Source organism: Gossypium hirsutum, chromosome D12 (genome assembly GCF_007990345.1).
Source record: "Gossypium hirsutum isolate 1008001.06 chromosome D12, Gossypium_hirsutum_v2.1, whole genome shotgun sequence".
NCBI lineage: Eukaryota > Viridiplantae > Streptophyta > Magnoliopsida > Malvales > Malvaceae > Gossypium > Gossypium hirsutum.
Window position 1 is genome coordinate 6,796,302 of NC_053448.1, and position 17,938 is coordinate 6,814,239.

Below are 17,938 nucleotides of genomic sequence, written 5' to 3' on the forward strand. Positions count from 1 at the left end.
TAATTGCTTTCCAAGTATCTTTCTTTCCCATTCTTTTCCATTATCATCAAATCACCTTTCAAAATCTACAAAGCATGATTAATTTCATGTTTACCTAAATTCCATCTTAGCTTTAGGTCGGTGTTCTTTCCGGTCGGGAATCGTGAGATACGTATCTGTGCTAAAAATCCTTCCAATTGGTATTCACATTTTTCCTAAGTATCAGAATTGACAACTCAACCCTTAAAGTTGACTCGATTTCAAGTTAAAAAGTGCACGTTGGATTGGAATCGTGTTTTTGAACAATTGGAGAAACGAGTCGGCCGTGCTGTATTCGAATCTCTGAGAACAAATCAAGGGAGAAGTGATCGAGTTTAAACGACCCACGCAGTTGAGGCCGTTAATCCAAGTTGGGTTCTTCAGAGTGCAAGACTGCCAAAATCTTGAATTGGGAACACGTGTATCTCGGTTAGATAATCGGTAAGAGTTGGTTTGCAGGTTGTACCGGGACCAGCTACGAGAAGAAGAATTGGTGGTTAGGACGTTCTTTATTGTTATAACCAGCTTATTGTTTGGAGGAGAAAATTAATTTTCGAGGACCAATTCTTAATCCGGAATCTACCGAGTCTAGGGCTAAGGCTTATTATCTTTGATTACAAAATCCGAATTTAATTTCCAATTTAATTTCTAATTTAATTAATTAATTATTTATGTTGTTTCAATTATTTAGTTTCTAAACATTTCAAAACTCCCCTGATTTATTTGTTTATTATTCAGTAGGTCCGTTTGGAGTCGTGGGCACGACTATAACCACAACAGAAATTTTGATCACAAGTTAAACTCGGAAGTTGATTATAACACCAATCCCTGTAGACTCAACCCTACTACCACTCTTTGCTACATTTAGAGTTGTTTTGTAGCAATTGTTTTTGGTGGTTTCGACGCCCATCATCGAGATTGCTTTTTATTCTCCATTTTTGTTAATTGCACTAACAGGAGGGTAACGTGGTAGTTGAAAAATCGGTATAATAATAAATTTAGCCCTCAATTTTTATATATTATATTGATTTAGTGATTGAATGCCGGGGCAGATGGGGAAGGCTTTTTTATTTAATATTAATATTAATATTAATATAAAATTTAAATTTAAATTTAAATTTATTATTATATTTTTTGAAAATATTTATGTATTTTTATATGTTTCTTTGAAGTTTTTAGAATTAGGATCAAATTGTGATCATTTGTAAATTTTGAGGGTTAATTTTTTAAAATTATGATTAAATTGATATAATATGTAAAAGTTGAGAACTAAATTTGTTATTATATCAATTTTTCAACTGCCATGTTACCTTATTCTTACTGCAATTAACGGAGATAGAACTAATCTTGTTTAGTTGGATGACCAATTTAAAAAAATTCATAGTTGGGTGACAAATTTGAGACAAATCCATAGTTAGGTAATCAATTTTTTTTTTTTTAAATTCATAATTGGGTGACAAAGCAAAAGACCCGGGAGACCTATGATGTAGTTTACCCTTTTCCTTTTTTATTTGAGAGGCATGCACAAAAAAAGAAGTTTCCATGCATCTTTGGTCGTGTTTTCGATGTATTATGTGATCCAATAATTGAGAAACATTCTGCATTGCTTCAAAATTTTGCATTATTAACAATGCCAATAGGAATACCAAGAAAGAAAGAAAAAAGAAAAGAACAATGGCAATAAGAGCAAAAGGAAGCTGAAATGGGTATAAATCATGAAACATTAAATATCATGCATCCAACTCCAATGAAAAGCCTTTTCTTTTTCCTTTTACTTCCATGTCCTAACCCTTCCAACATGAAATCTTACATAAGATATAGCATGTAGGCTAAATACCTTTCTTGACAATATATATTCACCCTTCTCGTGATCTGGTGCATGATCATACACAATAAACAATATAGTTCAGTTTGGAGCAAAACTAATGCACCAAAACATAATCTAAACCTAGGTTTTTCTGCAGCTCTCCAATATGTCAATTGTGAGATGAAACCATCTACATATGCAAAGTCAGTTGCTTAAAAATGTTCAACAATGGCATGCAAGACAACGTGGTTGAGAAACGTGGTTGAGAGCAAGGCAGCGATCCTAACATCCTCCGAACTGTAAGCATTGCATCTAGTGATCAGAAGCAGTGGCAACATCTCCTTCCAAGCCTCTCCGTTTCTTCTTCCCTTCCCCATGCCTTGACCTCCTGGGTGCCTCATCCTCACTTTCACTGTCATCATTTCTGAAGCTGTTCCCTGCAGCAAACTGATCTTCATGGTGAGCCTTTTGTCCTTCTTGCTGATACTGTGTCTCATCTTCCAACCCACCCCCTGGACCACCCATTTCCTGACCTCTACCCTGCTCTGATCCTGCACTAGATCTGTCATTGGTTGGTGTCCTCTGATCTCTTTTAATAGCCCGGCCAGAGTTCTGAGAGGCAGGTGCTGGAGGTAGGGGAAACATCGGAGGCATGCCAACAGGCCGGCCACCTCGAGCAGGATTAGCACCTGTGGGCCCCATACCCCCCATAAATGGTGCACGCCCTGGACCCATCATCATCCCGATTCCACCAGATGGAAACATTCCCCCAGGCTGTGGAGGTCGCCCTGGAAACATCATGCCAGATGCAGGACCCGTAAAATCTCCAGAAAACCTGGGTCCATACGGTGCAAAAGGACGAGGAGCACCAAAAAGATCTGGCATCCCAAAACCATCAGGTGTAACTGGTCCGTAAGAAAAGCCATCACCACCCATCATCATCGGTGGAAAACCTCGCATTCCAGGCATGGGTCTGGCACCACGGGCTAGTGGCATGTGAGGGGGCCACATGATTCCTCTGCCTCTTCCTCTGCCCTGAGCTGCAGCACCAAAGCTTTCATCCTCCTCCTCACTTTCTTCCTCTTCCTCTTCTTCATTGTCCTCAAATGGAACAATGTCAGGGTTCTCTGCATTATCTGAATTGACTCCCTTTGCTTTCTCTTCTTCTCTTTTTGATTCTGCTGCCAGTGAAATTGCCTGTATCCCAAGGGATTAAACAATTCAATACATGGTACAACTTCATTCATTGTGGTATCCAATAACATGAAGGGAAAGTCAAAATGTAAGCCTTATACAGCATCCCATTTATCTCAACCAAAAGCATGGCAAAATGAAAGCAATGCCATAACCCAAACAAAATGCCAGTGAAATTGCCTGTATACCATGGGGATTAAACAATTGAATAAAACATACAAATTCATGATATTTCTACAGCATTACCTTCTTTAAGTAGTTCAAAACAATACTAGTATTTAACTTCAACAGACTACTATCAAACTGCAATGTGTCTCAAACAGTTAGTTTCTAACCAATTTCCCACGGAATATCAAGTACAAAAATACATTGCTCTAGTAAGCACAACATGATAACTCCCCAAAACACTCTGGAGTCCACAAAACCTTATCACTACTGCCACCAGCTTAATATGATTTATTAGGACACTATTAGCCTGCACGAGTCTTTACCCATACTCATATACCATACAAGGACCTCATATTAGGGTATGTAAATAAGATCATACTAATTAGTGTCTAATCAAGTAAACACAAGATTAGGTTCCTTCTCTTTTTGTTCCTAATTTTCAACTTTCCCACACTTTTCTAATTATTATATTTAGATTGTTTTCAAACTCAGGTATCCAAAAATAAAATAGCTCAGAATTCAGAAAAATAAAATAGAATAAGCATACCATAAGCTCACTATCTGGCTCAAGATAAAGCAAGGAGGCCAACTGCTCACCAACAGAAGGCTCTAACTCCTGGCAATCTCTACTTATCTGCAAGTGCACAAAGTACAGCAGTGAGGTTAAACTATAATCACACCGAAAACAACAGCATCACATGGTAAAATATTGTGATATTGTCTACTGCAAACAGTATATTAAAGCTAAATTATACACGGTAAAAGCAGATAAATAATTCATATAAACCAGAGTATTAACCTAATTAGATGAAAAAATTATTGCCAAGTTATACTCAATCAATGTTAAGGCTTAACCTTCAAAGGCTGGAATTATACCTTTACTGGTAAGTTCTCATTGTAGGGGTTCCTCAAATGCCGAGTTTTGTGGAAAGACAGCTCACATAACTACATATTAAGCACAGTTAGTCATCAGAATCTCAGAAATTTTGTGGATGCACGCCCAAAAAGATTCAAATTATTGCATCTAACAGAGGGCACAAAACCAATCAGCCAGTGCAGCAATATTATATCTTATAAACACAAATTGTCAAAACTACCTCCATGCTTAGAATATCTTTAATGTTTTTAGTTCCTTAAAACTTAGCTTCATAGAAAATTTTATTTTAAAAGGAGAGGAGGGGGGAGGGGGATAGAGAAACACACCTTTAACCATTTTACCGAGAAATTACGTCCATAATGTGCAGTTCCATGAGCGTATTTCCAGTTGCCTCCAGCAACAGATCCACCAATTTTGGATGTCATTTTGGCACAACCCTAATAAGACAAGACAATGTAATAACTAAGACATCATACAACATAAAAAGGCAACATTTTGGACTATGGATTATATATAAGATCTATTGAAGACTGACTAAACAGTAATGCAAGACCTATGGATGACAAGTTATTTCAGAATAACACAAGTATGAATTCTCAAATTGAATATAGAGGATACAGAATAAGTTATTTCAGAATAACACAAAGGTATGGGTTCTCAAATTGAATAGATGGAGGATATTAGATTTCTGAACTACCTGGAAATGCCGTGTACGGTTAACGGAGAAGACCAAAATCACATTTTCAGCAGAATCAAAAGCTTCATTCAGTTTAGCCTCATTGCTTCTTTGAGTTGCCCATACTCCTTGTTGAACAGATAGTTCCAGATTTTCACGGTTGCAACTTTTAACAATAAAATACCTAGGGTGCCATTTTTAAGAGTAATCAATTATAATCAAGTTTTTCACAGCAATGAAACATAACACTGCCAATAATGTAAAATTCAGAAAATAATAGAACAGCAAACAGAATCTGTCAGCTTGTTATAAGGTAGATGACTACCACAGCAACAGTTAAGATGGAATTTCACAACAGTAATCAATCATTAAACAAACAAAGTATTATAATAAGAAGGCAATGGCTTGCTGTCGATTATAAAGCTGAATTTATACTTAAGGATTTTTAGACATATTAGTTGAAAACCCGTTGGAAAGATTGACAAATGCAAAACCAATACACTCACTATTTACAGATTTTTACGTAAACTTAAGCATAGATCTATAGTTAGGGTTCTTACTACAGAGCATTTTAATTCATTCTACAACAGGGTTACAACAATAACCTTCTTCCTCTATTGTTCATGATAATCACTTTCTTGTTCACATAATCTCAAATCTGTCATTTCTCTCACTGGATCACACCATAGCATATAAAGTAGAAAAGACAAGAAGCTGTAAACTTAATAATCAAATCCAGCAAAATAAGCATGCCACTGGAATAGAAGGAAAAAAAAAGTGACTGATTTTTTCAGATCTAAACCAACAAAAACTAGGAAATAAACACACTGATACCCAAGTACATAACGCCTTTGTAAACAAGATGGCCTAGTTGTATAAAAATATTTTGAAATTCTAAATAAAGAAAATGATAACACGTTAAATTTCTCAATCCTTTTCACCACAAGAAAGTTGTTCGTTGTATCTAAGACTTCAAGACATTTAGTTTATAATAACTTCATTTCTCTTTGTAGACAGAAGAGAAAAGGAGAAGAAAAATGATAAATTTATTCAACCCTTAACTGTACTATCTAGTCCAAAAGTTTACATGCATCAACATATTTTTAGATGCCCCTGCAAAATAAAGAATACAAGAGCTTGAAAGAGGAAAACAATGCAGAAAAGAATAGTAAATCATTCAATTGTCAAATTTGAATAATACAGTATAAACGTGTAATAAAAAGAACAACTACCTATTTCAGGTTTTATGATACCAATTACACCTTATAGATAATGACAATTCCTTTGGGCAATTATTATTGAATAAAAGATGTATCTTAACTGTATTCAAAATAAAATACAATTAATGATTTACAGAACTCAATTAAAGACCCCAGGACTCTGAACACACCTAGATATTCCTTGAGGCAAAGGTATAGCAGTTCTGTTTGCCTGGTTAGACTGCCCATTGGGGACATTTTGTATCTGGGTCTGGCTGACCTGTTGTTGCGGTTGTTGAATTTGTTGTTGCTGCTGCTGCAGCTGCTGTACGTTAGTAGATTCAGTTGCTGAAGGTTTTCCAGCTGCTCCTTGGTTTACATTGTTTTGTGCTTGTGGAATCTGAGATTTTTCAGTTTGTTGGGGGAAGCCAGCATTCCGCTGTTGATAAAATTTGTTGTTATAATTGTAAGCACTTAACTGCTGAATCTTCTGCAGGACTTCTTCCACAGGAGGAGGAGGTCCTGGGAGCTTTGCATGCCTATATCGGCAGTCAGGACCATTAGGACAAAAACCTAGCTTGTACCTGCAACCGCGGAATTTTGCATATTAATAAACATTCTTAATGATAAAACAGAATTGGTACTAATATATTCAAGAAATTCCAGGGTCTGTTTTAGGGTGCATGAAAGGTAAGCTCTTTACTGAATTCGAGGAAAACAAAATGATTTGGATGTCCCAGTGACTTCCAAAAGGAAATACCCATCATTCCTTACAGTTAGTTTTACCAATGTAAAGCACAATTTCTATAAGCTATTAACAAATTTCATTGAAGATAAAAGGAAGGACAATCTCGCAAGTTACATTCAATATAAGTAGCACCATTTTAGCTTATATCCAAGTGTTCCGCTAACCCAAATCCTATTAAAAAAATGGTTCTAGCTATTGATTCAATGTAAAAGAAGAAAATACAAGTATAATTAAGCCAAAAAGAAAAAGAAAAACGCACATGTTACACTCTTTGATATCCTCGTTGGTGTGTTTGTACACACAATCTTGCTCCCGGCACTCACCAAAAAGCCGAAAAAAACGGCAGACGGGCATGCGGGACTTGTCGTACTGGTGAAGGAAACCACAGGCATCACCCTTCATGCAGAGACTGCGGAGCCAATGCCGGCACACGGTCTGACGGAAGCTCCTTCGGCCAGCTCCACCACCTTGATTTGCGACGGGATCATTTATCGAAGCCTGGACACCACCAGGGGCGGTAAAATTGTTGGTATTGTTGGCGGCAGAAGGATCGGAATTGACAACAGGCATGGAGGCAGTGGGGGCGGGGGGACCGGCATCGAGACCGCCCTCGAAATCGAAGCTGAGACCTCCCTCCGCGTCATCCATAGTCGATGCGCTTGTGTTTTCGTTTTTTGGGTTGGTTTAGGGTTTATTGTTAGAAATCAAATGCTTTTACCAAGTGAGAGTGTTTCTCCAAAACAGGGTGGGCTTTCACCTTTGAACGTTGGGTTTGGTTTAAAAGTGAATCGATGGAAATCCTTTTTATTTGTAAGTTTTCACATATCCATGTAAAAAACTATATCATACAATACTAAAATTCCAACAGTCCAATTTTCTCGAATCCATCCTAATGAAGTGATTTCGATGTGGGTGAAATTAGAAATGCTTATAGATTAAGTCGGGCCGGGCCCGTAAAAGATAATAAGACTTATTTTCTAGGTTCGGGTTCGGGTTCAGTTCAACCTAAAAAATAGGTTTATCTTTTTGTCCAAATCCGATTCAATTTAAGAAAAGTAAACACAAATTCAAATTGGCCCACCAATATTTTATTTTTTAAAATTAATTTTTATAAAATATAATGCACTAAAAAAAGGCTAAATTAAAAATTTTCTAACACATTAAAAAGTATTTATATTAAAAAAAACACTACCATAAATATAATATATTTTTTATTATACTAAAAATATAAATAAATATAATAAATGTTTTATTGTATTAAATATAAAATTAAATTTTCTTTTAGGTTTTGGGTAATGGGTTTAATTGGACTAATTTACTTATAAAGGCCCATTTCTAAGTATATTTACGGAAATGGGCCCAAAAATGGCCAATTTTGGCAAAATACGTCTACGTAGGAGCGTTTTAGGGTGAAATTCCAGCAAATCGCACCCTTGGGGGAGCTTTTTGCCATGTCAGCAGAAAACGCGCCGACATGGACGCGTTTTGCTGACGTGGCAAAAACGCTCCCCCAAAGGCGCTTTTTTCTCCGTGTTTTTTTTAGGTTAGGGTTTTTTGCATGTTTAGTCCTTAGGATTTTTTGGTTTAGGGTTTTTAGGGTTAAGGTTTTGTTAAAATAATTTAGGGTTAGGTTTATAAGGTTTAAGGTTTTGTTAAAATAATTTAGGGTTCTTGGTTTTAGGAATTTTAAAAAATAAATCAAGATTTAGTGTTCTTTTTTAAAAATTAATTAAATTAGGGTTTAGGAGTTTTAAATTAATTAATTAAATTTGGGTTTAGTGTTTTTAAGAAAATTAATTAAATTTGGGTTTAGTTTTTTTTAAAGGCATAATTGCAAAAAAAAAAACCCTCAACGTTTGGGGCATTTAGTTTTGTGTCATTAACCTTTTTATTTTTTAATTGACACCCTCAACCTTACGATTTTTTCAGAAATCAACGCACTTTTAACGGTCAACGTGAATTGACCGTTAAATTAAATTGTAGGTCAACATAGTAGCCCATGTGGCATGCCACATAAGCGCACGACGTCATAGATGACGTCATCTATTTAACAAAAAAAATTTCTTATTTTCTCTCTTGCCAAACACCACTTTTTTTCTTCAAAACACATGGTTGCTGCCATTTTTTTCCTCTCATTTTCTCTCTCGCCAAACACCATTTTTCTTATTCAGAACATATGGTTGGCTCATTTCATCTACAAGAATCTCCATTACCATGATTATAATCATGCTTTTGTGCAATTTTTATAAACCCACACCACACTTTCAACTTAAAACCATTGTTTTTCCCCCACTGTCGGCTGTCATTATTTTCTCTCATTTTCTCTCTTGCCAAACACCATTTTTCTTCTTCACTACCTAACCTCCAAGCCATCATTGTTTTACTATCCTGTTTTTGTTCTCATCCTTCACTTTCCTATTTTATTACTACTTTCTATCTAACAATCATAAAAGCATCTAATGGGAAAATCTAAATCATTTTTTATACAGATTAACCAATTCGTCCAGCATAATGGAAACAAGATATATATAATTACAATATCATGAAATAATATGTTGCACAAGTTTAAGAAGCCTGTTTCGATATCTATTTACAATGATAGGTGTGGAACACTGGTTGATCTTTCAACTTTTTCTGCAACGCAAGCAATCCAATCCATTCGACTTCATTCCTCGTACCCATCGCTTCCAACTTCATTTCTATGTGAGGGTCAAATTGACAATAAGTTTATAAAATAGAGTACAATATTTATAAAATGAAACTCAACACACATGCGTGAATTGTTAGCTTCGTCTGTACCTGAGGGTAGCAGTTTTGGCGGACGATAGTCTGAGTGGTTCTATGTACCACAATCTCGCATAAGACTTTCACCTATTGAATATTATTACACACATGAAGAAAATCTAAAGACTAAAATCATGAAACAGAGTAGTACAACATTAATATTTAATGCTTGTTAATTCAATAGTCTCATTTCCTTGTATTTCTCAAAATAGGGTGTTAATTTGATGAGCTTAAGCAATCATCAAGTTTAATCAATCTTCATGTTCAAGAATGAAAATTTTGAAGATGAAGATCAATGAAAAATAGAACATGTTCAAGAATTTTGTGTTTTGAAGAAGAAAAATGGTGTTTCGCAAGAGAGAAAATGAGAGAGAAAAATGGCAGCCGACAGTGGGGAAAAAAGCAACAATTTTAAGTTGAAAGTGTGCTGTGGGTTTACAAAAATTACACAAAAGTATGATTATAATCATGGTAATAGAGATTCTTGTAGATGAAATAAGCCAACCATATGTTTTGAAGAAGAAAAATGGTGTTTGGCAAGAGAGAAAATGAGAGAAAAAAAAATGGCAGCAACTATGTGTTTTGAAGAAAAAAGTGGTGTTTGGCAAGAGAGAAAATGAGAAAAAATTTTTGTTAAATAGATGATGTCATCTATGACGTCGTGCACTTATCTGGCATGCCACATAGGCTACTATGTTGACCTACAGTTTGATTAACGGTCAACATGAGTTGACCGTTAAAAATAGGCTGATTTTTAAAAAAACTGTAACGTTGAGGGTGTCAATCAAAAAATAAAAAGGTTAAGGGCACAAAACCAAAAGCCTCCAAACGTTGAGTTTTTTTTACAATTATACCTTTTTTAAAATAATATTGTTCTTAGGTTTAGGGTTTAGGGAAAATTATATTGACAATAAGGATTTTAGTTTTTTTCTACGGTAGTTCCTGAAAAAATAATTTTGAGAAGATGATTCTCAACAAATAGTCTTAAAAATGCTTCAAGCAGGATGCACTGTCAGCAAAATTACTAAAAAAACTCCCACGTGGAAGCTCTTTTTCTACAGTAGTTCTTGAAAAAATAATTTTAAGAAGACGGTTCTAAATAAATAGTGTCAAAAACGCTTCAAGCAGGATGCACTGTCAGCAAAATTGATGAAAAAAGCTCCTACGTGGACACTTTTTTTCTACAGTAGTTCGTGAAAAAATAATTTTGAGAAGACGTTTCTGAATAAATAGTGTTAAAAACCCTTCAAGTAGGATGCACTGTCAACAAAATTGAAGAAAAAAGCTCCCACGTGGACACTCTTTTTCTATAGTAGTTCCTGAAAAAATAATTTTGAGAAAACGTTTCTGAATAAATAGTGTCAAAAACACTTCAAGCAGGATGCACTGTCAGCAAAATTACTGAAAAAAGCTCCCACGTGGACACTCTTTTTTTACAGCAGTTCATGTTTGGCCTTAGGCTATAAATGAGCCAAATTCCATTCTCATGTTGCATAAGTTACAGCAAGAAAAATTAGAGAGGCTAAGCATAATAGAAATTGAAGATGAGTAAACGTATTAGTGCTGTTATTTGGTGAGGCATGTGACACCGAGAACGGCGTTATTTTTTTATCGGAGAATACAACGCGAATAATTTTTATCAGAGAACACAACGCGAATTATTTTTAACTAGACTATAGAGTTGACATAATTTCGTAAAAGAATTAGGCGTAAAATCTTTGGAATGACGCCAATGAGGGTTTCTTCTATTAAGTATCAATTTTGTGCTTCGATTGATCCCGTGACATATGACTCATTTGATATCAAAGGTTGTTGTAGCTTTGAGACGATGGTGCAGACTTATCTCACTAGTGGATCACCCTATCTTGAGTTATATGTACAATTTTCATTGTCAAATGAAACATTTGCAAGTTTAACATCTACTGGTATTCGAGAGGAAGACACGATCCTATCTGATACTCCATTAGTGGGAGGCAGAACACGAAAGCGCCCGTGTTTGGTGACAGTATGGAATACATAACTCCTACACGACACTCGATTAGTAGATGAGACATGCACATCAGTGGGTCGATGTTTAATGTTGGAAATACGTATTGAGGAATGACATTAACTTCTAGTGGTTAGCAATCCACATTTAATTGGGGACGTTACAAAATGTCCATAAGAAGGAATGATGTACTCCCTACGACGTCCAACGGCAAGGGGACCTCGTACGTTGCAGATGGTGGTAGGTTGGATGATGAGTCCAATGTGGATCCACCTCGAGAGCTCATTCTCGATGGTGCAAAAGTTGTATTATTTTCTAAATCGAAACCTATCCCATATGAACCTGAAGACGTTGAAGGGGGTTCAGCTGAAGAAGAAGAATATCCACAATTCAATGTGTACTCACCTGCAGCCCACATGCATAATCTCGATATATCGGCAGATGATGCGTTGAAGTTTCCAGATATACCACACAGAATGCGTGACTGTACATGTTCGTCATTGGATTCAAGTGAACTGGAAGTTGGTAGGGAGTTTTCCAGCAAGGATAGTTATTTTGGTGTATTGAAATAATATAGCATCAATCACGGGGTTAACTACAATGTGGTTAAATTCAAATCTGAGAAGTTCGAGGCCAAGTGTGTAGTGTAAGACAGTACATGTTTATGGAAAATCATGGCTTCTTTTAGGAAAAAGACAGACTTGTGGGAGATAAAAAAGTACAAAAGCCCACATACATATGTTGCCGGTACAGTATCACGGTGTGTTTAGGGTTTTTGAATAATAATGTTATTACTTAATGTTGCATTATTTAACGTACTTCGTTGACAGGTGTTTCACAAGATCATCCCAAGATGGATTCATGTATGATAACTAGCTTAATACTACTGATGTAGAAGGCGGATCTCAGGACTTCTGTGTCATTTTAATTGCCAATATTCGTAGTCAATTGAGGTACACACCCTCTTACCACAAGGCTTGGATAGCTAAGCAAAAGGAATTAGAAAAGATTCATAGTGGGTGAGACGCTTCATATAATGAAGTGTGGCAGTGGTGTCAGGTGTTAGAGAGTTACGTCCTAGGTTGCATAACAAACCTTGAAACGGTTCTTGCGTACTACAACGACCGATTGCTCAGTGAATGCCAAGTGTTCAAGAGTTTGTTCTGGAGCTTTAAGCAATGCTAGAACGCATTTGTGTACTACAAGTCATTAGTACAAATTGACGGTACCTTTATGTATGGTAGATATACCCATTGGCTATTGCTAGTTGTGGCATAGGATGGCTGTGAGAAAATCCTTCCAATTGCGTTTGCAATAATACCGAGGGAGTCATGTGATTACTGGAATTTCTTTCTTTCTAGGTTAAGGAGGTATGTATGCCCCTAACCTAATATCTGCATTATATTGGATTGGGGTACTGGAATACCAGCCGTAATTAAGTGATAAGGAAGCCTATGGATTGCACACACCATCGATATTGTTTAAGGCATGTTACGTCCAACTATTACGGGTAATATCAGTCTACCACTGAACGACGAAAAGTGACCAACATGGGTATTTAATCTCTATTAATATAATTTCATTTGTAATATTCAATTTATTCTGAATGGAATAGTGGTATGTAATTTTCGCTATCAACTTATATTGGCAGGGTACGAGATCAATAAGGACCATTTTCATAAGATGTTGAAGATTTTACGTTGAGTTAACGATCAAGGCGTAGACTACCTCTATAACATACCTTTCGAACAGTGGGTACAAGCATATGATGGTAACCTACGATATGGTCATATGACTACAAACCTGGCTGAATGGATAAATTTTGTTCTAAAATGAACGCGTCATTTGTCGATAACTTCGGTTGTGTGAGAGACATATTTTCATTTGAAGACACTATTTCCACAGCGTGCAGCGAATTATAAAAGGCCAAATGCAAGGAGTTCATGTATGGTTTCGGAAGGTATTGTAAGAAATTAACAAAGCGAATACGTGGGCCAACATCATGCACACAGTGTGTCATGATCTCGACAACCTATGGTGTACACCTGATAAATATCGTGTACACCTGATAAATAAGACTTGTGACTGTGGGACGTTTGACGCACTTCGTTATCCATGCGCTCATGCAATTACAGCTTGTCAGAATCTCCGTTTGAATCCCATGAGAAATGTCGACGAAGTGTACAAAATAGAATACATGTACAATGTGTGGAGACATGTATTCCTACCGATCCTAGATAAACGTAAGTGACCGTCTATATCACTTGCTCCGTTTAAGTTGTTACCAGATAGATAATTACATCGCAAACCAAAATGTCGATCTTACTCGAGTAGAATACATAATAATATGGATATCCAGGAAAGAACGAACCAACAGAAGTTGTGCGGATGATGTAGGAACCCAGATCATACAATTCGATCATGTCTAAACCGAAATAGTTGATAATTGCTGTAATGAAACTATGTTGCATTATTTATATTGCGCCTTTTTCAAAAGAACTTCTATTTTATTAAAAATATAAAAATAATTTACAATTAAAATATTAAAAACAAATTTTATTTTATTAAATAAAATAATAAAAAAATAATTTTTACAAATATATTAAAAAAATTTATGTATGTGCCAATCAAAATCAGTGTTACATGAGGGTGGTCAATTATTACACGCTGGATTCTTCCTTGGTTCAGCTTCTGGCGGGGGTTGTGGTTGCTCCGGTTGTGGGTGTTGGGAGGATGACCCACATTGATAAAATAAAGAATGTGGAGGTGTTTGCATCACCCACGGCAGAAGTGTTTGAATCCAATAAGGCGATGAGGATTGGTAATGAGATGAGCTCATCGACAGTGTCTCGTGTGATACCTGCAGTGACGATGGCCTATATATCATCGGTTAAGTCGAAGTCATCAGAAAAATAGATACACTGGGCCATGCATTCCAACCCGGCATAGGACTGGGAAAAGGAAACATATAAGGGTTATGATACATGTAAGGGCTAGGATACACACCTGGCATAATCTGAAGAGGTTGTGCTGTAGGTGTCGTCGGTTGAGTCGTTGGACCTGGTGATTGTGTGGGCGTTGTTGATGGGCCTGTGCCGTCATCCGTTCTCCTTGAATTTAAAGGGCCCTGCCGTTCCCTTTCGACACGAATTTGCCGACGTCTCTACTCTCCCGACAGTAAATATGGCTTGTCATGGATCCTAAACCATAGCATGTAATCCGGCGCTCACACTAACTTTGAGATGATGATCGGTTCACGAGCAGGTATATGATCATATTGATTTTCCCAAATTTTGATATATTCTGAGAAGAATACCGGCCAATTCATTTTCATTTACCGTAAGTCAAATTTGTGCTCTTTATCGAGCACCTCAGGTGGCTTGGGAATTGGTTGTCAGAATCTAAATTGCCGCAATACTCTATCCGTCTGGTGCATCTCGACGTAGCATAGTTGACCAATGAGACCTTAACATGGCAAATGTTCGGATTTTGAAAGAATTCATTCGAAATTACTGCCCGAATTGTCGGATCCTCGTCTGGTGTCCATTGAAATTATATGAATGTGATAAAATTATTAGTTATATACATAATACTAAATATGGAACGACTATTTTATGTATATATATTTTATTTAATACTTACTTGCGCTTCCGACCGTTGGTCTAATAGAAGCTATATATCTTCAGAAGCGGTAAATATTCCAATATAACTCGCCAGATGGTTCCACCTAATTAAATAAATTTTTAGCATACAATTTTATTTTAAATCTATGTAATACTTGTAAAATCAAATAAAAAATTTACCTCGTTATGAGTGGAAATGTATATAGGTGGTTCACTCAAAGACGTAAAAATGGAAAGTGAAACCGAGCCCATGATTGTAGTAGTGATAGGCAACCTCTGATTTTGGTTTTATTTGGTGGTGTCCACTCGCACATCTCCCGGTACAATGTTGCCAACACGACAAACCCTCAACTAAATTCACCAGCTACTCTAAAATCAACGAGTTTCAGCAGCCACCTCAGATGTACGAGGTTTCGTGACAAGTCAGACATCAAATAACCTCCAATCATCTCAAGGATGTATGCCCGAACATATCATATTCTTTCTACTTCAGTCGAATCATTTCCCGGCTTCGAGAATGTGTCTCGTAACCAGCCATCTCGATTCGACCTTTGTGAATATTATCTAAAATCACACCCAAAAGATCGTAGCATACGACTCTCCAATTAGCAGATTGAACGGACCCGGTGAGTGCGGACTCATCCACCGGCAATCCTGCACGTTCTCTAAATGATGGTACATTCTCTGTATGGAAGATGGAATGTGTGCGTCTCGGGTCTCCACCTCTCTATTAATGCACTAATGAGTTTCGAGTCCAACTTGCACCCCGGGCTTATAGTGGCCGCGTGCCAAAAACTCGCTTCCCTTAAGTAATTTTCTATCAACGGTGATGGAGAACCAGACATATTATGAATATAACATTGCAACACCTGATCTACAGACTATTATAAAAAATTATAAAATACAAATTAATTGAAATTACATAAATGAAAAAAATTAAATAATATTCAAAAATTAAAATTAACCCTTACCATTTTTATTTGTTCGACGGACATATGTTTATGATTGAGACGAATTAATTCCCCGGTCATTGCTAACATGATCAAATATTTTTGAAATTATAAAAAAATAATACTAATTTAGAAAGAAAATTAAAGGAAATAATTAATTAAAGAGAGTTTTGAGAAATTTAAGGAGAAATTTGAGAGCTTTGAGAAATTTAGGGAGAAATTTGAAAGTTTTTTTGCTAAATTTTGAAGAAATTTTTGTGTGAAATAATAGGAAGGGGTTTTTATACTTCTTTTTTTACCGTTGGACCCCTAATGGTAAAAAAAACCGTTGAGGATAAAAACACGGAGCAAAACGCACCCTTGGGGGAGCGTATTTGCCATGTCAGCAAAGCGCATCCACGTCAGCATCTTTTCTGCTGACATGGAAAAAATGCTTCCCTAAGGGCGCAATTTGTTGGAATTTCACTCTAAAACGCTCCTACGTGGACGAGTTTTACCAAAATCAGCCCTTTTCGGTAAATAATGTAGAAATTGACCCATTTCCGTAAATATACTTGGAAATGGACCTTTATAGGTAAATTAGTCATTTAATTGTTATTGGGTTGGGTTATATTCGGGTCGAGTCGAGCTCAGATTGAAAAAAAAATATTACCTAAGGTCTGACCCATATAGAAAACAAGCTTTAAATTTTATCCAAGCTCATTTTTTAAGCCTCATATTTTGTCCAAATCCTCCTACTTTTTGGGTGGACCTTTGAGCCTGGATGGGTGGTCCGACTCATGAGCAAGTATAAGTGGAGTAGGTGAATTTTTTTTTTGAACTGTGGGTAGGGAGCAATTACGTTAATTGTTTGCCCTGCCTTGTCCATTTTCATTATATAAAATTATCATTTTATCCTTGTATATATATCCATTAAAAGAGTAAAAATGTGATAATATATTATAAAAAATCATATATTTTATGTTTAAATATTTATCCAACTTTAGAAATATTGAAAATATTAAATATGAGTAGCAAAATTAAATTAAAGCGGAACGAAGTGGAGTGGAGATAGATGCATCCAACTTCCATAAAAATTATAGTGATTTTCAAGATTACATATTCATTATGGAGCAGGGTAGGTAATAAAGTGAAATGTAACAACTGTGGGGTGATGGTGGATTTAGCAGCATCAACTCCTGTCCCGCTCCATTGTTATCCCTAATTATCGAAATGGTAATAGGAAGGCTTAGATGATCATGAAATCTTAGGTTTAAATTATATTATATGTGCTTATTTTTCTAGATTAGTTCAGATTTAAATTGATTTTCTTATTTTTCTAGATTAGTTCAGATTTAAATTGATTTTTATACATTTTATATAAAATATAACAAAGGTTTTTAATTATGTTCTAATTGAGTTGGGTAGCAAAGTGAAATGTGCCAACTGTGAGGCGGTGGTGGATTTAGCAACATTTACCCCCATCCTGCTCTATTGTCATCCCTAATTATCGAAATGATAATATTGAGACTTACAAGATCATGAAATATTAGGTTTAAATTATATTATATATGCTTATTTTTCTAGATTATTTTATATTTAAATTAATTTTTATATATTTTATATCAAATATAATAAAGATTTTTAATTATGTTCTAATTAAATTGATATTTAATTAACTCGTAATATACGTATAGGAAATGATTTAATTCAATGTAAAATTAAGGATTAAAACAAAAATCCCTCATATTAAATCTATTATTTTATCATTATTTCTTTTATTGGTTAATTTTTTTACTCATCTTATACGTCACTTCACATGTCAACTTCGTTGATCACTAAGAAACATATTCCCTTAGCAATAGGGCTTACCCTAGCAGGTGGCACCATGGTAAGTGTACCTGCGTATTAAAACACTAGGTCATAAG

At 35.8% G+C, this 17,938-nt stretch overlaps 1 protein-coding gene across 2 annotated transcripts; it reads right to left on the reverse strand.

Annotated features, from left to right (window-relative positions):
* Positions 1-1,761: 1,761 nt before the first annotated feature.
* LOC107945204 (30-kDa cleavage and polyadenylation specificity factor 30) lies at positions 1,762-7,465 on the reverse strand. 2 transcript variants are annotated; one of them, XM_016879086.2, is made up of 7 exons: positions 6,947-7,462; positions 6,131-6,523; positions 4,762-4,924; positions 4,391-4,501; positions 4,064-4,132; positions 3,735-3,821; positions 1,762-3,022 (listed from the first exon to the last, which is right to left on the reverse strand). In XM_016879086.2, exons 1-7 carry the CDS (start codon positions 7,333-7,335, stop codon positions 2,138-2,140), a joined length of 2,097 nt encoding a protein of 698 aa, XP_016734575.1. In that variant the 5' UTR covers positions 7,336-7,462; the 3' UTR covers positions 1,762-2,137. The 2 variants fall into 2 exon arrangements, with proteins under 2 accessions (XP_016734575.1, XP_040964274.1); XM_041108340.1 differs by having other exon boundaries at positions 2,963-3,199; positions 6,947-7,465.
* Positions 7,466-17,938: the final 10,473 nt, after the last annotated feature.

Coding starts and splice junctions, on each gene's coding strand:
- LOC107945204 (XM_016879086.2), bottom strand. CDS start 7,335: ATGGATGACGCGGAGGGAGGTCTCAGCTTCGATTTCGAGGGCGGTCTC. Junction 4,502..4,761: donor ACCGTACACGGCATTTCCAG/GTAGTTCAGAAA, acceptor TTGTCTTATTAG/GGTTGTGCCAAAATGACATC. Junction 4,133..4,390: donor TCTCGGTAAAATGGTTAAAG/GTGTGTTTCTCT, acceptor CTTAATATGTAG/TTATGTGAGCTGTCTTTCCA.